At 46.4% G+C, this 25,887-nt stretch overlaps 1 protein-coding gene across 1 annotated transcript; it reads left to right on the top strand.

Annotated features, from left to right (window-relative positions):
- Positions 1-151: 151 nt before the first annotated feature.
- On the top strand, positions 152-25,652 carry MEFV (MEFV innate immunity regulator, pyrin). The gene is given in 12 exon segments (XM_049905017.1): positions 152-201; positions 13,386-13,758; positions 16,825-17,116; positions 18,934-19,241; positions 19,666-19,728; positions 19,730-19,762; positions 22,295-22,525; positions 22,971-22,993; positions 23,558-23,673; positions 23,844-23,876; positions 24,450-24,482; positions 24,670-25,652. Coding segments are annotated over 11 exon segments (1,941 nt in total). The 5' UTR covers positions 152-201; positions 13,386-13,482; the 3' UTR covers positions 25,203-25,652.
- Positions 25,653-25,887: the final 235 nt, after the last annotated feature.

Raw genomic sequence — 25,887 nt, 5'->3', positions numbered from 1 at the left:
CGTCCACAGCCCAAAGGCGCCTGCTCAGAACCAACTTCCGGGTAACGTTTTCCGAAATCCAGTGCCCATTGGGTCAGGTCTCGCCGTCCTCAGCGTCGACCAATGAGAAAAGAAGATTTGCCTGTGGGGGATGAGCGGGGGGGGGGGCCAATGGGAAGACGAGAGCCGTAGCCATCGAGCGAACCCTAAGACTCCAAAGAGGTGGGTGGCTGTTGAGGGCGGGAGGGGCGGAGGTTGAAGCTCGATCCTTTAACAAGCCCAAGGCCAGTGTGACCTGCGAACGATTTGAGTCAGAACTCCAGGGATGTTTACTAAAATGCAAATCCCCGAGGCACGGGACATCCACTGCGTTAGAGTATCAGAGTGGTGCCTGGGAATCTAAATTTTTAACAAGCGCTTTAATAACCGGGCTGGTAGAGGAGTGCCGCGACCCGCCCTTGGGGCTTGGAGGAACCGGAAGGTAAGCCCGCCCCGGCAACCAGCCGCCCCGCCCCTCAGCGTCCGGATGGGCGCGGGGATTGCCGGAAGATGCGGTCCACGGTGCAGTTTTGCGCCTGCGCCTGGGTGGGTCCCTCGAGTGCCCCAGAGCCGCTCGCCCTGAGGCGTTGAGCACCAGCGCGGTGCGGAGTGAATGGTCGGCGGTGACAGCCTTCCCAGGCCGGATTTTAAGGGTGCTTGGCACCGGCCGCCCTTGCCGTTCTCCAAGTGCCCTGGGACTCAGAAGACTATTTATTGCTTAGTCCTGTAAGAGAGAGTCATAGTCATCTCCCTCCTAGCCCCGTTGTGGAGGGAACTTTACTCGTGAGGGGCGAATGAAAGGAAACCCGGAAGGTCTATTCCCCGGTCGACGCGGTTGAGGGCTTTGGGTCTGTGAGGGGAGGACTGCCCAGTTGTGAGGCTGGAGCTGGTGAGAGGGAGTCTACGGCCAAAGTCGGCACAGGTCCTTGATGCCTCGAGCAACGGCCAAATTTAGGGGCTCAGGAAATAGAAGCCTCGTGGGAATGAGTGGTTGCTGTGTTCCAGGCCACGGATTGTTAGGAAATAGGTGCTGTTATTAATCTAATGCGATAGATAACGGCAGTGAGTGTCAGTTAAGTCACTTACCCAGGCTCACACAGCTAGCTGGGAGGTTAACTCATCTTAGATCCCTCTCTTCCAAAAGTTAAGACTACCCTGAAGGTAAGGTTGATCTGGGTACAGAGAGTGGATTTTGGTTGACTGGGCGGAGAGTCCAGAGTGTTTTGTTTTTCTGTGTTCCACTCCAGGAACGCAAGGTGTCATAGCACATGTGGCTCCAGAGGCCGCATAGCACATGGGCAGATACAGGCCATTTCAGGCCCATTTGAGAAAACACTGTTGAGAATTTCGACCACTTTGGTGACTTCATAGTGTTCCTAAGGCCATTTTGATGTTTTTAGACGTTCAAATTTTAGGAGGTTAAAGATTGTAACCTCAGAATCACTTCTTTCTGACATATGCTATATGGTCCCAGACATGGCATTAAGCCTCAAAACTCAGCTCCCACATCTGTGTTATATTGCATACTAGTACCCACCTCACTGAGAATGAATTAAGTGAACTAACATGTAGGCTGCTTGGAACAGTATCTGTTACATAATGTGAACTCAATAAATATTAGTTATTAATACAACCCATCCAGTCAATTCTGAAACATAGTGACCCTACAGGACAGAGTAGAACTGCCCCACAGGGTTTCCAAGGCTGTAATCTTTACATAAATGGACTGGCATGTCTTTCTCCTGAGGAGCAGCTGGTAGGTTCCAACTGCCGACTTTTTGGTTAACAGCAGAGTGCTTTAACTACTGCACCACCATAAGGAGCCATCCAGATATTTAATTTTTAAAAGTTTTTCCTGTTTACAAACGTGATCATACTGTGCACATTGTACTACTGCAAACTAGCTTTTTTCATTCAGTAATATATATTGGTCATCTTTTCACATTAGCACACAGAAATCCACTACATTGTTTTTGATGGATGCAGTGTAGTCCATGGAATGGATTCACTAAATTTATTCAGTCAGTCCTGGGTAGATAGTCACTTAAGCTGTTCACAGTTTCTGTCTAATTGGTAAGTATGGCAGGCAGGTGGATGTTCCAGAATGACAAGGATCTGAGTAAGAAGGTGTCCCTCAGACTGATGGACAGCTGTTTGAAAAAGTTCAGGTGAATGTGGTCTGATTATGTTTATTTAAAGCTGTTAGGTGCTATTGAGTCATTTCGACTCATAGTAACCCTGTGTACAACAGAACACTGCCTGGTCCTGCATCATCCTCACAATCATTGCTATATTTGAGCTCATTTTTGAAACCACTGTCTCCATCCATCTCATCTAGGGTCTTCTTCTTTTTCGATGATGTCCTCCAGGGACTGGTCCCTCCTGATAACACGTCCAAAGTACACGAGATGAAGTCTTGCCATCCTCGCTTCAAAGGAGCATTCTGGCTTTACTTCTTCCAAGACAGATTTGTTCATTCTTCTGGCAGTCCCTGGTATATTCAGTATTCTTCACCAACACCATAATTCAGAGGCATCAATTCTTCAGTCTTCCTTATTCGTTGTCCAGCTTTTGCATGCATATGAGGCAATTAAACATACGTGGCTAGGGTCAAGCACACCTTAGACCTCAAAATGATATTGCTTTTTAATACTTGAAAGAGGTCTTTTGCAGCAGATTTGCCCAATGCAATCCGTTATTGGGTTTCTTGACTGCTGCATCCATGGGCATTGATTGTGGATCCAAGTAAAATGAAATCCTAGACAACTTCAATATTTTCTCTGTTTATCATGATGTTGCTTATTGGTCCAGTTGTGAGGATTTTTGTTTTCTTTATGTTGAGGTGTAATCTGTACTGAATGCTGTAGTTTTTAATCTTCATCAGTAAGTGCTTTAAGCCCTTTTTGCTTTCAAGCAGGTTGTGTCATCTGCCTATCACAGGTTGTTAATGAATCTTTCTCCAACCCTGACACCTCATTTTCATATAGTCCAGCTTCTCGGATTATTTGCTCAGCATACAGATTGAGTAAGCATGATGGAAGTTATACCCCTGACACACCTTTCCTGATTGTAAGCCACACAGTACCTCCTTGTTCTGTTCAAACTCCTGCTTCCTTGTCTATGTACAGGTTCTGCATGAGCACAGTTAAGTGTTCTGAAATTCCCATTCTTCACAATGTTATCCGTAATTTGTTATGATCCACACAGTTAAGTGCCCTTGCATAGTCAATAAAACACAAGTAAACACAGGAGACAGCAGTGCTGGTGTTGGGCTGAATGATCTATTTCTTCACAGCTCTTATCATAATTGGAAATTACCTTTTACTTATTTATGGCCCATCCCCTTCTTCCCACCCCAGGCAATGAAGTGCCTCCAGACAGGGATCTGGCATCACCTGTCCGTTGCATCGTTCACAGCTAGTACAGAGAGTGGTACATAGTGGGCACACAATAAATATTTGTCACAAACATGAATGAATGAGGCCTTATTAGGTGCCCTTGAGTCCCCTTCTACTCGTGGGGACCTTATGTATAACAAAACAAGTATTGCCTGGTCCTGTGTCATCCTCACAATCCTTGCTATGTTTTAGCCCATTGTTGCTGCCACTGTAATGAGGCCTACTGGCTAACTAACGGCGGAGGGTTTTGGGGTCACCCGCCTGCACACAATCCCAGCAGGTTCCCACTCTGGATCCCTGAGGCAAACCAAGGCTGCAGTGGACCGGAGTGGCCAGAGCAGGGCTGGCCGGCAGCGCCTCTCTGCAGCAGTGGGGCAGGGCTTCAGCTCCTGTGGGCCCACCCTGTGGGACCCCAGTGCTCCACCCGCTTCGTTTTGAGGAGAGGCAGTAGGGTCAGAACTGACATTTCCCTTTTTTCCCCAGACTGCTCTTGCCTCCTCCCTTAAGCCACTTCCCCTTTGAGCCTTTGCAGGGGAGGTGCTGCCTGTGAGCCGGAGACCAGTGAGGTGTGGGGCGATGATTCCAGGAGGGGATGTCTGTGTTGGGGCGGAGGAGGGGGCAGGAATCCCCTGTCCGCCTCCATCTATGTCGTGGCAGGCCCAGTGCCAGGCTTTGGGGACACTCAGATGGTGCAGGGCACTTTTGCATACATGATGTCATTTAATTCTGGAAACAACCCGTTTGAGAGGAAATGGGAGCGCAGAGAAGTGGAGTAACTCGTCCACGTCAGGTGCTAATCTTTTAGAAATCTTTTTCCCACGCTTTGTGCAGCTTCTAGACTCACAAATAGTTTCAATGCAGGGTGATGAGTGGGAATGAGTAGAACTGCCTCATAAGGTTTCCAAGGCTGTAAATCTTTATGGAAGCAGACTGCCACATCTTTCTCATGGGGAGGGGAGCGGATGGTGGGTTGGACCCTCCAACCTTTCTGTTAGCAGCCTTGCACTTAACCACTGAGGCACCAGTGATCCCAGGAGCGCCTGAGAGGGCAAGATTCTCTAAACCAAAATTCACAGGACAAGTATTTATCACTCTCCTTTTTGTCCCCCTCATTTGGGGAAGGCTGAGTAATTGCCTTCCAAGCACAGAGAGAACTGGATTTTGTTACTTGCCTGTCTCCTTGGCCTACCTCTAAGGCTACTGTGTCCAAAGCTGGACATGCAGTCATTATAAAAATTTGTAGAACAAATGAAATTTTTTTATTGTGCTTTAAGTGAAAGTTTACAATTCAAGTCAGTTTCTCATACAAAAACTTATACACACATTGTTATGTGACCTTAGTTGCTCTCCCTATAATGTGACAGCACACTCCTTCTCTCCACCCTGTATTCCCTGTGTCCATTCAGTCAGCTCCTGTTCCCCTCTGTCTTCCCATCTCACCTCTGGAGAGGAGCTGCCTGCATAGTCTCATGGGTCTAGTTGAGCTAAGAAGCACACTCCTTACCAGCATCATTTTGTATCTTGTAGTCCAGTCTTATCTTTGAACAGTTGGCTTGGGGGGTGGCTTTAGTTTTGGGCTAACAGACAGTCTGGGGGCCGTGACCTCTGGGGTCCCTTCAGTCTCAGTCAGACCATTAAAAAATTTAAAAAAAAGTTTATAAAATGTTCAAATAGGAAGTGAAAAGGTTAGTAATGCAAACACCCTTGTACACACCACCTCATTCACACCGCTCGATATCCGGTCTATCATGTCAGGCCTGCTTTCAAATTAGCCCAAATCTGACCCTCTTCACTACCTTCTCTGCATCTGCCTGATTCAAGCACCACCATTCCTTGTCCGCACTGTTGCAGTAGAGTTCTTTCTCCTCTCCCTGCTTCCTGCCTTTACTCTCTGCTGTGTCTTTGTCCTACAGAAGCCAGAATGATTCTTTTAAAGCGTAAGTCAGATCACATCACTCCTCTGCTCAAATTCGCCAGCGACTCCCCATCTCAGAATAAGAGCCGAAGTCCTTATGGAGCCTGGGAGCCCTCCTTGATCTGGTCACCAGCTCCTTCTCTAACCCCTCTGTCCTCTCCCCTCCCCTGCCTCTGCCCTGGCCACATGGGCCACTGCTCTTCCTCAAGCACTAACCACACAGTTACTGCAGGGCCTTTGCACTTGCTCCATAGGTTTAGACTGCTCAGCCCCAAGATGGATATAGGGCTTGCTCCCTCACTTCATTTTAGGTCTCTGTTCAAAGTCAGAGCCTTCCTTGACTGCTTGATTTGAAATACCAAGTAGTTTCCCTGTAATCGCTATCTGCCTTGTTCTGCTGTGGCTTTTTTCCAGCTTCCTCCTTATCACTGCATGATACATAATAAGTTTGTTTATTTATTGTCTGATCACATTTTCCCATATGAATGTGAGCTCTGTGAGGGCAGGGGCTTTGTTTTATTCACTTCTGTATCCCCAGTACCTAGCATAAACCTATTGCCACTCGTTGATTCAGACTCATAGTGATCCTACAGGACAGAGTAGAACCGCCCCACAGGGTTTCCAAGGAGAGGCTGGTGGTTTTGAATTGGTGACCTTTTGGTTGGCAGCCAACCTTTTAACCACTGTGCCACCAGGGCTCCAGCATATAGCAGGTGCTTAATAAATATGAGTTAAATGAAGAAACCTGGGCTGCTCCTTCTAACTATGTGTTCAGCATGTCAGTCAACTCCCCTAATGAGGGGGACCAACTGTTCTAGTTTTCCTAGGACTGAAGGGGTCCTGGGCTTTCAGTACTAAAACTGGGAAAGTCCAAGCAAATCTGACCGAGCTGGTCACCCTGTCTTAAGCCTAAATTTCCTCATCTATAGAGTTGAGGGAGAATTAAACAAGAGCATGTGTGTAAAATGCATGGCTTGCTGTGTAATACTTTGGAGACCCTCATCAATTACAGTAGCTGTGTTTTGGCAGCCTTGTCTTGCTGTGCCCTCAGCTTCTCCCACTGGGCTCCAGCCACAGTGACCTGCCTGCGAGTCTTGACAGTCCAGTGCGTTGCTGATTCAACTCACAAGGTCCTGTCTGGAGGGGGAGGGGGCATTTTAGGGCCGCCATTATGTTTTGGCTACTTCGGTACAGCTGTTTTGATGGTAGAGACTTTTGATGCAACCCTTTTAGCACAGGACATTTAGACTTTGCCTTTAAAAATTATCAACCTTCTAGATTCTAAAATCTTCATCTATCTAGTATTGTGCAAAACATAATCTCAGCACTGAAGTGAGGGCCAATGTTAGGGTCAGGAACTGGCTGGTGCACAAGCTATGTGTAACTGAGGGAATTTGCTTATCAGCTCACTCACCCTGGAGAGGGCTGTTGAGTCATTCCAAGTAAAGCATCTGTTCATTGTCCGGAAATTCACTGAGAACTTGAATGGTTAGTCTCTCAAAGTCCCAGATTTCTCTCTTAAAATTAAATACACTGGGGGGATGAGAGGAAGCGTGGGTTGCAATGGAATCTCTTATTTTCAGCTCCAAATGAACATGTGAGATCTCCCATGCCTTTCCGAACAGTTCTTTCCATTATCTCAATAATAGGTATGTGTTATATTTAAATATCATAGACCTCCTTTATCATGATGGTTTTTGGGGAACAGACCAGTGTCCTCTGTTATGGATTGAATTGCGTCCCCTCAAAATGTGTATCAACTTGGCTACTCCATGATTCCCAATATTGTGTGATTATCCACCATTTTGTCATCGGATATGATTTTCCTATGGGTTGTAAATCCTACGTCTCTGATGTTAATGAGGTAGGATTAGCAGCAGTTATGTTAATGAGGTAGGACTCAATCTACAAGATTAGGTTTTATCTTAAATTGATCTCTTTTAAGATGTAAAAGAGAGAAACAAGGAGAAAGAAAGGGGGACCTCCTACCACCAAGAAACAAGAGCCAGGAGAATAGTGCATCCTTTGGAGCCGGGGTCCCTGTGCTGAGAAGCCTCTAGGCCAGGGGAAGATTGATGACAAGGACCTTTCTCCAGAGCTGACAGAGAGAGAAAGCCTTCACCTGGAGCTGACACCCTGAATTTGGACTTCTAGCCTGCTAGATTGTGTAAATTAAAAAAAAAAAAAATTTTTTTTTTTTTAGATTGTGAGCAAATAAACTGTGAAATACATCATCTTGTGGTATTTCTGTTTTAGCAGCACAAGATGACTAAGGCATCATCTTAGAGGCTAAGCTAATTATAAAAGACTTTGAAAACTATATTTTTTCTGATTATAAAAGTAATTCATCCTCATAAAATATCCAAATGACACAGAAATGAATGTGGTGGAAGGTGAAAGTCCCTCATGAGCAGGAATGGAGTAAGGGTCGGAGTGTCTAGTATGTACATTATGTAAGAATAAGAGGTTTTATCCTTTGCAGCAGCTGAGTCCAGAGACTCACCTTCACAAAAAGCCTCAAATATAGATTTATCATGCTCTCCTCAATATAAATATATAGTCACAGTAGAGTCTGCCATCAAAATCAGACACGGAAGGACAAATATTTTATGATCCCATTTATATGAAATATTCAGAATAGTCAAATGCATAAAGACCAGAGATTATTAGTGATTACCAGGGGCAGGTGAGAAAGGGACTAGTTATTGATTAAGGGGTACTGAGTTTCTGTTAAAGGTGATAAAAATTTGGAAATGAATATTGGTGATGATATACAACATGGTGGACGTAATTAGCGTCACTAAATTGCACATGCAAAAATGCTTGAAATGGCAAATGTTTTGTTATGTATGTTTCACTACAATAAAAATTAAAGAGTTCACCACCATGGCACTTCAATTGTTAAATCAAACATTTAAAATACAACACAAGAATTCTATCTTCACATTTCCTCATTTTTAAAGAACACTGCCTTCAAGAAGTTCCTGAGTCAGAATTGCCACTGTTGCAAAAGGTATCACTGCAATTTCAAAATATCCTGCTTTCGACTGAAAAGCCTATTTCCTCCCTGAATTGTTATAGATGCTTTAGTCTCAGCAGTGTTCCCTGACCTATCAGGATGGGTCAGGGGCCCCAGGAACCCACAGTGCCCTATGAGTCAATGCATGGTGTCATTATTTCTCTGTCTCAGTGGTTGGAGCCTGGCTGCGAGGCCGCTGTGTTGCTGCATTCTGGAACCTTGCTGTGATGGTTAAGGTTTTGTGTCAACTTGGCTAGGCCATGATTCTCAGTGGATGTGGTCATCCTCCATTTTGTGATCTGATGTAATTGTCCTACATTTTGTAGTATTGTGTAACTATGTGTTGTAAATCCTAAGCCCTTATATGTTAATGAGGCAGGTTTAGTGTGGGATGTATCTTGAGTCACACCCTTACTAAAGGATATGACTTGACTTACTCAAGTCACCACCTTGCTCACTTAAGGGGGGTTTCTTTGAGGGTGTGCCCTGCATCCAATATATATAAATATTTTGGAAAGGTTCTGTCTCGCTCTGGATCTTGTACCCAGCTTGTCATCATCTGACCTCCAGTTCATGGGATTTGAGCCAGCAGTCTGCCATCTGACCTGCCATGTCTGGGATTTGCCAGGTTCCGCTGTTCTGTCAGCCAGCAGCCTATCGTTTGACCTGATTTGCCAGCTTTCACAGCCCCGTGGGCCAGCAGCCTGTCATCTAACCTGCCGATTTGGGTTCGTCAGCCCCTGAAACCATGTGAGTCAGGGGAAGCCTTCAACCTGATGCCCGACACATGGATTTGGGACTTGCCAGCCTCCACAACTTCATGAGCCATTTCCTTGAGACAAATCTCTATGTATTTACATATATATGCTTCACTGGTTTTGCTCCTCTAGAGAACCCAGCCTAAGACACTTGTACAGGTGCTGGTCCTGGCGAGACCCCAGTAAACACCCTTCTGGCCCAACCTGAGCATTTCACACATCTGCTATTGTACCATAAATGTGCTTTTGGGTTCATTCACTTCTTAGGAAAGATGTTGGGTTTGGCAATTATTTTCTCAGCAGAATTCAGTGAACTAGATGTTGTCAGCCATTAAAACCAAAAGGATTGAATACTCTGTAAAATAATCAAACACGGGAACCAATTGGACATTAAGGTTAATTCAACCAATGAGATCTCATTGTAGCATCCATCCCAGTCAGGGCACATATAGCCAGGCATCATAACTTTGTAGTAGGCAGCACAGCCTGTTTTTTTTTTTTTTTTAATTGTGGTAAAATGTGTATAACACAGCATTTCCCAATTCAACATTGTTTACATGTACAATTCAGTGACACCATTTACATCAATCATGTTGTGCCACCATCACCAGTATCCGTTTGCCAAAATATCCATCACCATTAGGTGATACTCAATGCTTCCTAAACAATAACTCTCCTTTTTCCCCTCCCTCCCACCCTTGGTAACCACTAATAAACTTTGGTCTGTGTACATTTGCCTATCTTAGATATATCATGTAAGTGGGGTCCTAACAATATTTGTCCTTTTGTGATTGACCTACTTTACTCAGCATCATGTCTGCAAGTTTCATGCATGTTGTGGCATGTATCAGAACTTTTGTTTCTCTTTATGGCTGGATAATATTCTATTGTATGGATAAGCCACATTTTGTTTATCCATTTATCTGTTGATGGAAGCATGGCCTGTTTTGAGTTTCATCAGTCTGCTGAAAAAGTGACATCCATGGTTAGTGATTGTAAAAATGGCTTGGGGTGGGTTCTGACATCCTCCAGCCCCACAAGGGGGAAGCTGATTCCCATGAGACGGAGGCCAGCAAAGCCTCCTCTCTCCACCATCTTTAGCAATTCTGATACCCGCCATCCCTCCCACAGCACTCTCTACTTCTCTGCTGGGTTCGATAATTCATTGCAATGGCCACACAGAACTCACAGGCAGTACTTAGGATTATGGGATTTATTAGGGAAGTAACCATTACAATTCAGGCTCAGGAACACTCAGGTTACAGTTCTTCCATCAGGACAGCTGTACTTGCAGGCACTCCTCTCACTGGCCCTAGTCCTCTGCCCAAAGACACTCAGCTTTCTCTCTCTATGGGCCGGGAAGCCCACCATGCTGCCTCCTGCTGCCAGGTCTCTGCTGCCAGATTTCTTCCGCCACTGCTTCTCCCTTCTTAAGGGTAACAGCTCACTCTTTTGATCTCCTGTTTCCAGGAGTTTCTCAGTGCAGGGATCCCGGGTCCTTGTGCTGGCTCCTGACTGTTCTTCATTGGTGGTGGTGGGATTGTCTTTTTCCTGCCTCTGGGGTGGCTCATTACAAGCCCAGATGGATGGCAGAACAACCAATCCCCTTTGGTGGGCCACAATTGCCGTATCTGCACAGTCCCACCCAATTGCTTGAGTAAAAAAAAAAAAATTTTAGTTATAAAACCATGGCTAGAAAGGCCATATTAAGTAATTCGCTGCACCTTGGTGATGAATAGTAAAATATTAAGTTGTTATCATGCAGGGAGACAATATTATGAAAGGGTTAATAGTGGTTAATAAAATGGGTTTGAATCCTGCCTCTGGGTAAGTCATTCCTGGCTGTGAATGGGGGCGATAAACCCTGCCTCACAGGGGTGCTGCAGAAACTTTTAGGAAATAATGTATACAAAGTAAGCAGTGCCTGGATTGGAGCAAGTACTCACTGTTGAGTAACTGTATTATCAATAAAACCTCTGTAAGTTGAAAATTTCACAAGGAGGGCAGAAAATTTAAATGAGGATATGCAAATAATACCAACTAAGAGATAGAAATACCACCATTTTGCTACAACCGTTGTAATGATTGATTCAAGAAAGGATCATTGATGGATGCTAAATCACTGGGTGAAAGATTATTGTGGGAGAACAAGATATTTGTGAAAAAGTGTCCTTTTACAACGGAGAGATCTTGAGAACACTTGAATGTAATCCACCACCTAATACTGAGAAAATAATTAGATGAATATGAACTGGGGAACATTCGGCTTGGAGTGGACTTTTCAAAAAACACCAATGTCTTGAAAGAGATAATAAGGCAGGAGAAGTGTGGAAGTGTTCTAGAAAAAAGGGCATTGATTGCTATGCGTAGGAATAGACTTGATGGCAACGGGTTTGGTTTTGGGTTTATAGAGAAATGAAAACTCAATGCATGATTTTTGACTGAACTCTGGATTGAAAAAAAAAGGAGCAAAGGACCTTATTGAGCTAAATGGGGAAATGTGATTATGTACTGATTATAGTATTGTAACAATATTAAATTTCTTGAGTATGATCGTTCCGTTGTGATTATTTCAAACAATACCCTTTTATCCCGCTAGTAAGAATCGACTAGAAAGCAATGGGTTTGGTTTTTTGGGTCATCCTTGTTCTAAGGATCCCTGGTGGTGTGGTGATTAAGTACTTGGCTGATAACCGAAAGGTCAGTGGTTCGAAACCACCAGTGGCTCCTGGGGAGAAAGATGCGGCAGTCTGCTTCCATAAGGTCTAAACCCTCCCAAAATAGCGACCCTATAGGACAGAGTAGAACTGCCCCACAGAGTTTCCAAGGAACGCCTGGCAGATTTGAACTGCCGACCCTTTGGTTAGCAGCTGTAGCACTTAACCACTATGCCACCAGGGTTTCCAAAGCTTGGTCTACAACCTTGGAAACCCTATGGGGCAATTCTGTTCTGTCCATTAGGGTGGCTATGAGTCAGAATCGACTTGACGGCAACAGGTTTGGTTTTGATCCTTATTCTTGAAGGAGCCCTGGTGGTGAAATGGATAAGTGCTCAGCTGCCAAACAGAAGGTCAGTGGTTTGAACCCACCAGCTGCTCCGTGGGAGATAGATGTGGTAGTCTGCTTCTGTAAAGATTACAGCCTTGGAAACCCTATCGTGGCAGTTCCACTCGGTCCTATAGGGTTGATATGAGTTGGAATGGACTCGACAGCAATGGGTTATCATTGTTCTCAGTATTTAAGGCACCAGGAGTATTTGGAGTGATGTGCGATACTTTCAATTTATTACCAAACGGTTCAGGAAAAAAAAAAAAGTGTGTGCGCTTCTGTGTGTGTGTGTGTGTGTGTATGTATGTAAGAGAGAGAAAACAGCAAGTATAGCAAAATATAAACAACTGGTGAATCTAGATAAAGGCTATATAGGTGTTCATTGTACTATGCCCTCAACTTTTCTGTAGGTTTGACATTTTTCAAAATAAAAAGTTGGGGATAAAAATCAGAGTATGCAAAAAGACAGAAACAGATAACTGAGTTAAAAGTCAGCTCAGCCACATAGAACTATTAACTTTGGAGCCACCTGTGTCTAAGTGCATGGAAGAGTGCCCTAGTTCTCGGGTGTGCTCTCACAGAGCAAGGGTAGAGTCAGCTCTGGGGACAAAGTAATGAAGATAGGTTCCAGATATTGCATTTAGATGCCTCTGTGTTGCCAGAGGAACCAGATGATGGAACTGCATCAACAGAGGTGCCACCAGGGCTTGTCTCCTGCAGTGCCCTTTGGGCCTCACCTGCCTTCTTGGGCAGAGGAAGGCAAAGCTCACAGGGTTGTATTTGCTGTGCCTTCCCCCTGCCATTGGCTCTGGTGGATCCATAAAGCTCAACAATCTGAATGAGAACAGTTGGCCAGAGATGCTGACCTTCATCATTGTCCTCTCCAGCATGGTATCAGGGGCTATATTCCCAGCCCTCACGCTCTCTGGCAGCTCAGTATCCTGGGATAAAGAAACAGTGAAGTGTCTGAGTGCCCATCCAAGGATGGAGAGTCTGGAATCTAGTCCAGACCCTTCGTTACAGACTTACGTACCTTTCTGCAGCACAGCCAGTGGAGGCAAGAGCTTGGGGTTCTGGAGAATCCTGTGTCTGGCAAGGCATTGAGTCCTCCCAGCTGGAAAAGCCTCTGAATCTATGAGAAAGAGACTATGAGCCAGTGTTGACACACCCATGGCCTCAGTGTCAGTTTCCACCAAATCACAGAGCATTTCCTGTGTCTTTTCCTTCAGTTCACAAGACACCTCTTCTTACCCTCTGGGCTCCATAACAAACGGCTGCTTCTCCTAGAAGCCAGCCAGCCAGCTCTGGCTGCTCCTGGCCAGTGCCATGGCCAAGACACCTAGTGACCATCTTCTGAACTCCCTGGAGGAGCTGGTGCCCTATGATTTTGAGAAGTTCAAGTTTAAGCTGCAGAACACCAGCCTGGAGAAGGAGCATCCCCATGTCCCCCAGGGCCTGCTCCAGAAGGCAAGACCAGTGAAGCTGGCCACTCTGCTGGTCAACCGCTACGGGGAGAAGGATGCTGTGCGGCTGACTCTGCAGGTACTGCGGGGCATCAACCAGCACCTCCTGGCAGAGGAGCTCCACAAGGCACTGGCCAGGGTAAGGTGGTGCCCCCAGCCCACTTGTCTCCCCATGCTGGCTGCTGGCTGTTGGTGGGGCTGAGGTAGAAGGCAAGAGAGGGAAAGCATGTTCAGACAAATGCATTCTGACTTGAGAATAATAAATCCCAGGTCTACGACCACCTGAATGACGTTGGCCCTGCTCTGGTCTTTGGAGTTGGATTAGTAAAGATTTTCAAGGCTCCTAAATGGTTTTAAAAAAGCAAACAAAAAAGGCTGGGACTCTGCTGTCAGGATCAGGAGAGGGAGGAGCTACATACAGCCCCTTATGTTAAAGAATTCTTCACGTCATTTGTGATTAATGCTTACATGCAGACGAGTCACTTTGTGTAACCAAAAAGGGTTTGCTAAGCAGTCATTAACAGGGGTTGGTATGTAATCTCATTGTTATCCATCTAGTTTCAGTTTAAGTTCCTCTTTAACAGCCTTTCTTGTTCTTAAGTGTCCTGGAGTCGATTTTGACTCATGCTGACTCCATGTAACAGGGTAGAACTGCCCCATAGGGTTCTCCAGGTTTAAAGACTTTTTTGATATTTTCTGTTCACCTAACACAAAGTCAGTTTCAAAAAAATTTTCTTCAGTGTTTGGATTTTTCTTCTATTTCTAGGTTTTAAGAATACATTAGAAACTGTGAGACTATGGCCCTAAGACATCCTTCTGAACTGGAACTGAAGCCATCCCCAGAGACTACCTTTGAGCCAAACCATAGACAGGCCCATTAGTAAACAATAACACCTGAGAGGAACCTGCTCCTTAAAACAATCAATTACACAAGACCAAAAGGGCAACATTTGCCCAAAGCAAAGATGAGAAGACAGGGAGGGGTAGAAAATCAGGACAAAAGGAAACAGGGGAGAGTACTGACACACTGGGAACTGAAACCATGTCATGGAACATTATATACAAACTACAGAATGGGAAACTAATTTGCTCTGTAAGCTTTTACCCAATGCACTGTAAAAAAGAAAAAAAAAAAGAAAGAAAGAAATGCTTTCCATGTGTTTCTATGAGGTAGAATAATTTAAATAATATTAAGAATCCTCTATTGACAGTGATGGAACTAAATTGAAAAATGTCTGGTTCTGGTGTAATTTGATGAGTAGAATTTTTAATTATCTTTTCATGTTTTAAAATCTGGTTATTAATATCTTTAGGGCTTCTTACCAGTTCTTGAGTTAGTTTGGGTATTGTAGCAAAAGTTTTTTCTAGAAAGCCACCAGCAAACTGTTCTAAACAACTTTAAAGTAATTTTAATAAGAGCTTTTTCAAACCCAAAAGTGTTAATTACAGGTTGTCTTCATTTTCTTATTAGAGTCATGGTTTTCAAATTATGTCCCAGGATGATATTTCAGGAATTCCTTAGCAAATATTTGATTCAAATTTTAATAAGTTTTTTTCTTAGAAAACTATTAACAAATTCATACTGAAATGTGGCATTAACCAAATTTTTAAAATACTGGAGGCCACCAGTGTAATAGTCAGCGTGTACTGTGCTTGAGCTGATTTTTATGTAGACCTTGGAATTAAGCCTTTCCTGCCATTTTTCTTTAATTAAACAGTATCCTGAGACTTCCAGACAAGCTGGTTTTAAAGATCACTATTTACATTTACTTATCTGTATAATTAAGATTTTCTTTAAATTATGCAAAGAAAAATACAGAAATAAATTAGTTTCTGAGGTTTTATTTGTCCTTCATAACCCCTGACTTCAAATGTTTGTGTAGGTCAAACATCCCAAATCTTGTTGATTGGTTGATTTTGTAATAAGTTAATTTTGTACATCTATAATTGTAAATGGAAACCCTGGTGAGTAGTGGTTAAGAGCTATGGCTGCTAACCAATAGGTCATTAGTTTGAGTCCACCAAGCGTTCCTTGGAAACTCTATGGGACGGTTCTACTCTGTTCTATAGGGTCGTTATGAGTTGGAATCGACTCGATGGCAATGGTTGGTTGGTTGGTATAATTGTAAATAAGGAGCCCTGATGGCTCAGTAGGATCCCTGGTGGTGCAGTGGTTAAGTGCTTGGCTGGTAGCCGTGACAGGTCAGCAGTTCAAACACCACCAGCTGCTCTGAGGAAGAAAAGACCTGGCCATCTGCTCCCATAAAGATTACAGCCTAGGAATCTCCATGAGGAAGCTCTACTCTGACACACAGGGTTGCTATGAGTTGGAATCAACTGGACAATGCCCAACAATGACATAATTGCAAATAAATTTACTCCAATAAACTAGGGTTTTTATTTCTATATTGGGGTTCTATGTAAGACCTTATTTGATACAAGTTCTCTTGCTTAAAAAATTTGAAAAGCAGTAATTGAGAAACATTGAGCAAATAATTTGCATGTTCTTACTTAATGGTAATCAACTACTGTTGTCCTAGAATGTTCTGAACTTTAACTTCTCTCATTCTGAGGAGTTTCTCTCTTCTTGCCTTTTCCCCAACCCTCTCCCCTAAACATGGGGCATTTTCAAACCTTTGCATCTGGTTGTCTTTCAGACTATCCTAAACAAGAAGGTGGCACCGACAGTTTAGTGGTGTCGTATTCCTCCAGGGAGAATAAGCCCAAGAGCCTGAAGATACCGGATGGCCCAGAAAGTGACAGACAGCAACAAAGTGGTGATGGAGCAGCCAGCCTACAGCCTGGCCAGCCCAAGGCTGGGAGGGGGCCCCTAAAGAAATCCCAGGACAGACCGAGAGACCACAGAGCCTGGATGGACAGGGCAAGCCAGGGGCAAGGAGCATGACTCCACCTTCCAGGAAAGGCCCGTTCCTGTCTTCAGCCAGGCAGGCTGGGGAGAAAGGTTGCATCCTGAGCTCCACGCTGCGCAGGAACACCAACTCTACCAGCAGACTACAGGTGCTCTCCAGCAACTGGTTCTCTGGGTCCTTGGGAAGGAGAGAAGCCAAGAGAGCTGGAGGCAAGAAGCGACCCAAAAGTCTTGATTTTACCGTTTCTTCAGAAGGGGGAGAACCCCGAAACCCAGAAACTCTTCTGACTCTAGACAAGATAAAAATTGCAAGTCCAGACCCAGTAGTCACCCTAGGGAAAAACGGTCACTGTTGATATCAAGGCTACTGTGGCTCCAGAGAAATGTTCTAGGAATCCAGAAAGATCTGTGATCCAAGAGGGAGGAACATTCAGGGATGTACTCACCAATGTGTCCCTGACCAGAGGGGAGAAAACCACAGCACCCTTGGAGGAAAATGGAATTGGAAGTCCAGAGGCCCCTGGGAAACTCCATGAGCCTACAAATCCAAAAGCCCTTCCATCTTCGGGGAAGAAAGGGCCCCAGAATCCAGGACACCTGACATCCTTAGGCATGGTAGCCTGTGAAGGTATTTCCTCCCAAATTTTCTTTTGTGCCAATATATTTATACCACTAAGAGCCCTGGTGGCGCAAAGGTTAAGCATTTGGGTGCTAACTGAAAGGTCAGTGGCTCCAGCTCCTTGGGAGAAAGACCTGGTGATCTGCTCCTGTAAAGATAAAAGCCTAGGAAATCCTATGGGGCAGTTCTACTCTGTCACGTGGGGTTGCTAGAAGTCAGAATTGATTCAAAGGCACACCACATTAACCTCCTGAGATGACATATGAAATTGTAGGTGTATGTGCCTTTTTTAAAAAAAATTACTGGGATCCCTGAAGCAGAGGTCCCCCCTCCCATTTGAGAATCCGATGCAGTCTGTGAACCCTGAAAAAATGCATATGTGCACATCTTTGCAAAATATTGCATTGAATTTCAGTGAGTTCTTGGACACTCTGAAGTCCTTCTTTAGAATTCCAAGGGCTTCATGGATCCCCAATAATAATCTGAGAAAAATTGGGTAAAAATAGTCCCTTCCCACTGTAACCCCAGCGCACCTTTCTCTGGGCAAGAAGGAAAGCCTTCTGGCTAAAATTTTAGGTCTTTTTTTATTGATGGAGAAGTAAGTAGAATTATGTTTGGTTGTGAATGACAGAATTGCCAAAGTGCAGCAGCTTAAACAAGATAGAAGGTTCTTCCTTTTTCACAGAAATGGTGCACAATTGTGGCCCAGGACAGATGTGGCACTCCATGGATCAGGCACCCAGCCTCTTGTGGTTTTTCCACGCCAATGAGTTTGCTCTCCAGCTCATGGTCTCAGGTGGTGGCATCTTCATTCCAGAGACAAAAGGGAATTAGTGGGGACAAAGTACATGTGAGCACTCAGGGAAGTTTCTGGAAGCTTCTCATAACACCTCCATTTACATCCCTCTGGCTAGAATATGGTCAAATGGCCACACTTGTCTGCAAGGAAAGCTGAGACTCCTGGGGAGCAGCCATACAGACAACTATAGACTCTAGCACACGGAAGGAAAGAACAATGGTTATCTGGGGGCCTGCAGCAATCTTGTTTACAGATGTGGTATGAGTTCTTGGAAACTGTGAAAGGGAATGATGGGAGGGGACTAATGGATTGAGTGTGTTTCTGTTTCTTCTTGTATCCCCTGTCATTTCTGCTTTATGAAGTTGCAGTTATGACCTTGGTCAGAGCTATTCATAACGGTTACTTCCTCATGGCGAGTTATACCATTTAGCGTGGTAAAGTCCCCTTCTTCCTTTTCATTGAATGCTTCTTGAACTTGGATGTGAGCAGTGGTCCATTTGTTTGAATGAAGATTCATTACACATTTCCCAAATGCATACCACACGTGGCTTCTCTGCTGGGGCTGGGGCTGGGGCTATGGCTAGGAGCAAACAGGTTGCCACCCCTCCCTACCCCTGCCCAGCTTCCAGTCTGGTTATGAGCAACCTGGGGTGGATTGAAGGGGCAAAGCCAAACACTGATCGGAATGTCGGGCTCTTTTATGTCACCTGCTAAATCAACATATATAGAGGAGGAGGGCACAGAACTTACAGCAAAGGCCCACTGGTCTTTCTTTAGAATAAATGCCCACGCATTCCAGAACTCCAAGTCTTAGGAAAATCATGAGCCCTTAGCCTTCAGTCTCAGTGCTGCCTCACTGGAGTCTGGTGCAGGGGGAGGATTTTGGGGCAGGGGGAAGTTAGTACTTGGTTGAGTCTGAGAACTCTTGCATCCCAGGCTCCAGCTCCCTCCACCATGCGTTGCTTCATCCTTCTGTTAACATCTTGGATTTGCCACTCAGGAGATTTTTCCACTGTCTTGTCCCCAGGGAGGCCATGGGAAGGAGACTTGGTTGGTGGTACCTGTGTACATGGTTCCAGCAGCTGCTCAGGGGGCCGCAGGGCCTTGGACGGCCATTCGCACAGGTGCCCCTGGTGCCAGACCCCACTCCCGAACAAGCAGCTGCTGTGCAGCCTAAGCCCTGAGCCTCCGTCCCAGTGTGAGTGGCACATGAAGCAGCCCTGTCTACTCTTCTATGAGGACCACGGGGAGCCTATCTGCCTTATCTGCAGCCTGAGTCAGGAGCACCAAGGCCACCAGGTGCACCCCATCGAGGAGGTCGCCCTGCAATACCAGGTAGATGCTCCCTTCCTGGTGGCCCTTCTCTGCTGGGCACTTGGACCCACCTGGCTTTGCTTCACCTTCCTAGCAACCCTGGAGGTTGATGCATTAGTCAGGACTCTTGGGCTGCAAATGGCAGAAATACAACACAAGCCAGGCTAGCAAAGAAGGAATTGACTGGTTCATGTAGGTCAGAGGTCCAGGTATGGCTGAATCCAGGAGCTCATAGGAGGTCATTGGGACTCTCTGGCTTAACATCTCTTGGCTCTGCTTCCCTTGGTGACAGAGTCATTCTTCCTCTTAAGCACCCTTTCCCTTGTGCCCTCAACTGCAGCACCATCAGCTTTGCTCCTAAGGGCAGATATTTTCCCTCTAGAGTTGGCACCAGCAAGAGATGGCAGAAGCCATTAAAGCTTCTTGACGACTGCTCTTTTTCCAGGAGCAAATTCATCAGCACCTGGAGCATCTGAAGGAGTTGAGAAAATCTGGGGAGGAGCAGAAATACCCGGGGGGATAAGGAGACAGCCAACTTCCTGGTAAGACCAGAAGTGGCCTGCGGCCAGGCCTTGCCCAGGCTTACCCCTGCAGAGGGAGGGAGAGGACAGAGAGTGAATGGGAGTCCCCAACATTCCATTCTGGTTCATGGGGAAGCAGAGATGATGGCATATTCTGATGCTCACTGGCATCAAAGGATAAGCTTGTCCCTGTAGAGGGAGGACCTCCCCACTCCCAGCAGTGAGGGGTTACCTCTGAGGATGCTGTCCACTTTCTCATGCTCACCCCAAAATGCTTTAGAAGCTAACACCAGTGGCTGCTGCTGAGGAATGGCATTGAGGAAGGGGAGGAGAGATTTTTCATTTTTATTTTTTAAACTGTGCTTTAGGTGAAAGTTTATAGCTCAAGTTAGTTTCTCATACAAAAATTTATACACACATTGTTATGTGACCCTAGTCGTTATCCCTATGCCAGCGCACTCCTCCTTCCACCCTGGATTCGTTCGCGTGTCCATTCAACCAGCTCCAGTCCCTTTCTGCCTTCTCGCCTCCAGACAGGAGCTGCCCATTTAGTCTTATGTAGCTACTTGAACTAAGAAGCACATTCTTCACGAGTATCACTTTATGTCTTACAAGTCCAGTCTGATCTTTGTCAGAAGTGTTGGCTTTGAGAATGGTTTTAGTTCTGGGCTAACAGAGAGTCTTCTGGGGTTCCTCCAGTCTCAGTAAGACCATTAAGTCTGTTTTTTTTTTTTTACTAGAATTTTAGTTCTGCACCCCACTTTTTTCCTGCTGTCAGGGACTCTGTTGTGTTCCCTGTCAGGGTGGTCATTTGGTCATTGGTAGTAGCCGGGCACAATCTAGTTCTTCTGGTCTCAGGCTAATGGAGTCTCTTGTTTATGTGACCCTTTTTGTTTCTTGGGTTACTATTTTCCTTGTGTCTTTGGTGTTCTTCATTCTCCTTTATATCAGGTGGGTTGGGAACAATTGATGCATCTTAAATGGCCACTCGCCAGCTTTTAAGACCTCAGCCACCACTCACCAAAGTGGGATGCAGAACATTTTCTTAATAAACTTTGTTATGCCAGTTGACCCAGGTGTCCCCTGAAAAGGAGGGACTTTTTAATTTTAAATATCTCTGTATTGTTTTTGTGATTTTTTTTTTACAAAAACTAAATTTATTTTTTAAAATTCAAATTATTAAAATGGACATTTCCTTCAAAATGTGGTTTTGCAATGCCACACACTGCTGTAAGTACAACTTACTGGCCTTCTTCTGTTGAATTGGGGTCCCGACTCTTGGGCATGAGTGTTGTAAGTTGCTTCCATTTTTCCTGGAAGCAGCGGTACCTATCCCTACAGCCCCCCAGAGGCTTGGTTCCTCTATGGCATTTAGTTAGTTGGATCTGACCTCTCTGGGTTCCAAACTCCTGGCAAGTTAAACCAAGTGTGTGCCCACCACATCTCAATGGGTAACGGGCAAAGGCAACAAAGGGCAGAATGGGGGATGGGAACCATTCCCTAGGGCCAGGGCTGACTTCGTGGAAACTCTTGAATTGTAGTAAAATAATCCTGGCTGGCTGGGAACTTGCAGATGGAGCAGAGGGCAGGGATGCCCTGAGGAGAGTGAGGCAGGAGCTAGCCACTTCTGGAAACCCAGGGAAGCAAATGACCATGAAGACACTCATGGTGACAAAGACTTCTGTGAAAGGAGATGCTGTTTTTAGGACTTCTTCTTAAGCTCTTAGTGGATCCGAAGGGTCCTTACCCTCCTTGGTGGAAGCAAAATGTGCCCTGGGGCCACCCCACCTCTCTGAAGAACATTTTTAGTGAGAAAGAGGGGGTGATGGCAGAGCTATTGATTGATCAGTGAGCAAAGATGGTGGAGGCCAAGTTCACCTACGCACAAATGGACTGACTGTCCCCATTCAGAAGCTCTTTACTGATGACCTTCCCAGAAAGGTGCCCACCCTCTGAGGGTGCAGGGAAGTCTCCTTCCTGGAGTGCCCAGGTGAGTGGTCACAGCCTTGACAATTTATGCCCTCAGGGCCTGTGCCAGCCTTGCACTGGCTTTCGGGGAAGGACAGAGGTGACACCAGGTTTGAGGCCATTTTCCAAGAGCCAGCCCCCACCATTCACAGACTGACCGTTCAGGAAGGTTCCAGGCAACTCTGCCCCTGCTCTGGAATCCAGGAAGGGGATCAAACCAGTTTGAACCCCTGCTGAGAATTTGCATTTATATCCCAGATATACTGAATCAGAATCTATGTTTTAACAAGATCCTCAGGTGATTTTTATGTACACATAAGAATCATGTATAGATAAGAATCATGAGTATCTTGTTAAACTGTAGAATCAGATTCAGTATATCTGGGGTAGATATGTAAATGCTCAGCAGGGGCTCAAACCAGGTTGAACTGGAATGAACTGGTTGGAAGCCCTGAATCCGGGCCTCCAAGAGGCGGAAGAAGCCTGCCTCTTACTTACCCCCAGGGGTCAGCTTGTAGGAACTCCCTGGACACACATGTTAACTCCACAGCACAAATCTCTACCCCTCTTGTCACCTGTCCCCAGAAACAAACTGAAGCCCAGAAGCAGAAGGTCTGACGTCAGATGCAGCAGCTGTGCCGGTTTCTGGAGAAGCAGGAGCAGCTCTTTGTGGCCTGGCTGGAGGAGCTGGGCCAGACCATCGGCCAGGTTGGGGAAAAGTACGGCAGCCGGGTGTCCCAGGACATTGCTCTTCTCGACAAGCTTATCAGCGAGCTGGAGGCCAAGCAGCACCAACCAGCATGGGTGCTTGTACAGGTACGTGCAGCCTGGCCTTCCAGTCACCCCGCCACCCTGCCTCTATCCTGTCAGGATGACACAGGGCCCAGCGCTGTCATCCAGCTTTGCCCAAGCTGGTGAGCAGGGCCCTTGAGGCTGAATTGGGATGTTGGGCTTGGTGAAACACAATGCTTCCTGGATGAACTGGGAGGAGTGAGGTCTCTAGCATCCCAGGGAATACTTGGCGTCTTCCAGAAGAGATCAGCAGGGCTTCAGAGCAGTTTCGTTGCAGGACTCAGCCAGGCTGACAACCTCAGGTTGTTAGAATCAAGGAGAGGCGCTGCAGTGGGGCAGACACTCAGGGGTAGGAACCCCGGTAGGTGGCAGGGAGCAGCCTGACATCCAGGCCCCCAGGAGGAGAGGTGGGGGTCAGCGCAGACCCCAGGATGCTAGTAACAGAAAGCTTCCCTCTTTTCTCTCCTAGGACATTGGAGTCACCTTGCACAGGTACAGATATTCCTGCAACTTCCTAAGGCCGTTGGGGAGTTATGTGGCAGATTGGGAGCCCTGCCAGGGGGGATCCATGGGGTGGAAGGCTGGAAAGATGAAGCCGGCTGTCAGGCTGGGGTAGGGGGTGCTTTCTGAGTAGTCTGCCCTGTGAAAGATGTCTCGGCTGGACTGCCGCGACCTTGGGGAAGGATGCATATTCCAGGGATGTCTGCTGCTTCCGTAGAGGCCAATGGAAAGGAGCCATACTCAGCCCAGCCAACAGTGGAGAGAGGAAGGGAGGAGGCCTCAGAAAGGCAGTTCTCTGACATTGCTGGAATCACCTGAGAGCTTTGCAAAATCCCTATGTCCAGGCCACACCACACCAATGAAAATGGAGTCTCTGGGGGGTGGGACCCAGGCAGCAGGGGTTTGGAAACTCCCCAGGTGACTCCAGCCTGTGGCTAGATGTGAGGATTAATGTGTAGAACTCAAAGTCCACAAAGGCCTCCAAGCTCCCAGCTCACGGGAACTTGGCTGCCCCCACATTCCAGGTCTCCCTGGAGTACAGTCTCTTGTCCCCAGGGCCAAGACAGTGACCATCCCGGAGCGGTGGGCCACCCCTCCAGAGGTGAAAGAGAAGATCCACCTCTTCTACCATAAGTCAGAGTTTGTGGAGAAGAGCTTAAAGCGCTTCTCCGGTAGGTGGGCTGGGGCCAAATGGAAGGCACCCCTCACGTCCTCCCAGAGGCCCCTGCAGCCCAGAGCCCCCTGGCCTCCTTTCTCCCTCTCCCCACTGCTTCCCTAATGCTGCCTTCATCCTTGGCTGGGGACCTAACTTGGGCTTCTTTTTTCCCTTTTCTTCTTTTAGAAAGCCTCCGTTCAGAAATGGAAATGTTCACTGGTGAGCATGGTGGTCGTAGGGGTGCTGACCAGGGGGTTGGTGCCATAGTCCCTTATGCTGTTGATTTCTGGGCCTGATTTAGAAGAGAAAGACCTGCAGTAAAGGCAGGAGAAACGCCCTTGCAGGCTCTGTGGACAGTCCCTGTGCCTGACTTGTCTCACTGGGTTAACTCATTAGACCAGCAGAGTCTGCGAGGCAGGCCCGGGTGCCTGAGAAGAATGGGGTTACACTGTCCATGGGAAGTGGGGTCTTGAGCAGGGGAGCCCCTGTCTTTCCTTGTTGTGGAGTCCAGGGTAGATTTGTTGTTGTTGTTAGGTGCCGTGAAGTCGATTTTTCACTTACAGCAACCCCACGTGACAGTAGAACTGCCCCCACAGGGTTTTCTTGGCTATAATCTTTATGGGAGCAGATCGCCAGGTGTTTCTCCTGTGGAGTTGCTGGGTGGGTTTGAACACAACCTTTGGTTTAGCAGCGAAGCACTTATGTTGTACCACCAGGACTCCTTAGGGTAGATTTAGCCCTCTCAATGAGAATGCTCAGGGTATTTTTCCCCATCTTCTTTTTCTCTTGTAGTTTCAGAACTAACAGCTGCTCAGGCACATGCAGGTAAGTGCCAGGTCGAGGTGAGTGGCCTTGGCCTGCTGGGTCCCTGCGCTCTCCCCCATCAGGTACCAGAAGAGCGATCACGTGCATGTTTCCTGGAAGTGGGGAGAACCCATGGGGATGCAGCCCATGGATCCCCAGTTGGGTATTGTGACTTTTTTCTCTGCAATTGATGTGATTCTGGATGCAGAAACCACCCATCCCAACCTCATCTTCTCTGATGACCTTAAGAGTGTGAGACTTGGAAACAAGTGGGACCGGCTGCCTGAAAGCCCAGAACGGTTCAATAGCTGCATTCTGGCCCTGGGCTCTCCGACCTTCCTCTCCGGCTGCCAGTACTGGGAGGTGGAGGTGGGAGACAAGACAGGCTTGATCCTGGGAGCGTGCAAAGCAACTACGAGCAGGAAGGGGAGCGTGGCTCTGTCGCCCGAGAATGGCTACTGGGTTCTGATGAGGACAATGCACAATGAGTACCAGGCCTCTGCCTTCCCCCCGACCTGCCTGTGGTTGAAGGAGCCACCACAGTGGGTGGGTATCTTCCTGGACTACAAGGCTGGAAACATTTCCTTTTACAATGTGACAGCCAAATCCCACATCTACACGTTCACCTGCTGCTTGTCCTCAGGGCCCCTTCAACCTGTCTTCAGCCCTGGTACGCATGATGGAGGGAAGAACACAGATCCTCTGATCATCAGTCCAGTGTGTGTTCAGGGACCCCACTGAATGCCCAGCACATTGCATCTTTCTTCGAGTACCCAGCCTTGAAGCATGCATTCATACACTCAATGTTCATTATTATTATTGGACACCTATTGGGGCCAAGTGCTGTGGGTATTATAATGAATAAGAAAACAGTCCCTGTGCCCAAGGAGCTTAAAGAATAGTAGCAGAGGTAAGCTAGACACACAAATATCGCTAAACCACATGCACCAGTGACATCCAATGGGTTTCAGAGGAGGAAGTGCTTGGCCGTTGCTTAATAACTTGTATGAGTTAGCACCTTCCTCTGCTCCTGAGGCAGAAGAGTCTGCCCTCATTTTCCCTCTGGACATGTCCCTTTATTCTGTCCTTCCCTGTCAAGAGGACATTGGAAGCCTGGAGAGAAACCAAGGAGGCTGGATTGTTTATAAAAATATTTTTGTATCTGGATTAATAAACTGATTGGTATTAATATTGGTTGGGCCTCATGAATAGATCCATTAGAAAATCTGGTCATAATTGCATTTATTGTCCTTTAGTTGATCGCTGTGGGATCCCATTTCCTTACTCAATACCCTGAGAGAGATGGGGCTGCTATAGTGGGAAAACATTTACTCATATTTAAAATGTTGAATTATTCTGTCCTGGTCTGTATTGGACAATCTGAAGGCCTGCGGAATGATGGGTGTTGTATTTCATGCCTGTCCCC

The sequence above is a fragment of the Elephas maximus genome, chromosome 12, assembly GCF_024166365.1.
Source record: "Elephas maximus indicus isolate mEleMax1 chromosome 12, mEleMax1 primary haplotype, whole genome shotgun sequence".
NCBI lineage: Eukaryota > Metazoa > Chordata > Mammalia > Proboscidea > Elephantidae > Elephas > Elephas maximus.
The sequence above is the reverse complement of the archived record's forward strand: the minus strand, read 5'-3'. Positions and strand labels throughout refer to the sequence as shown.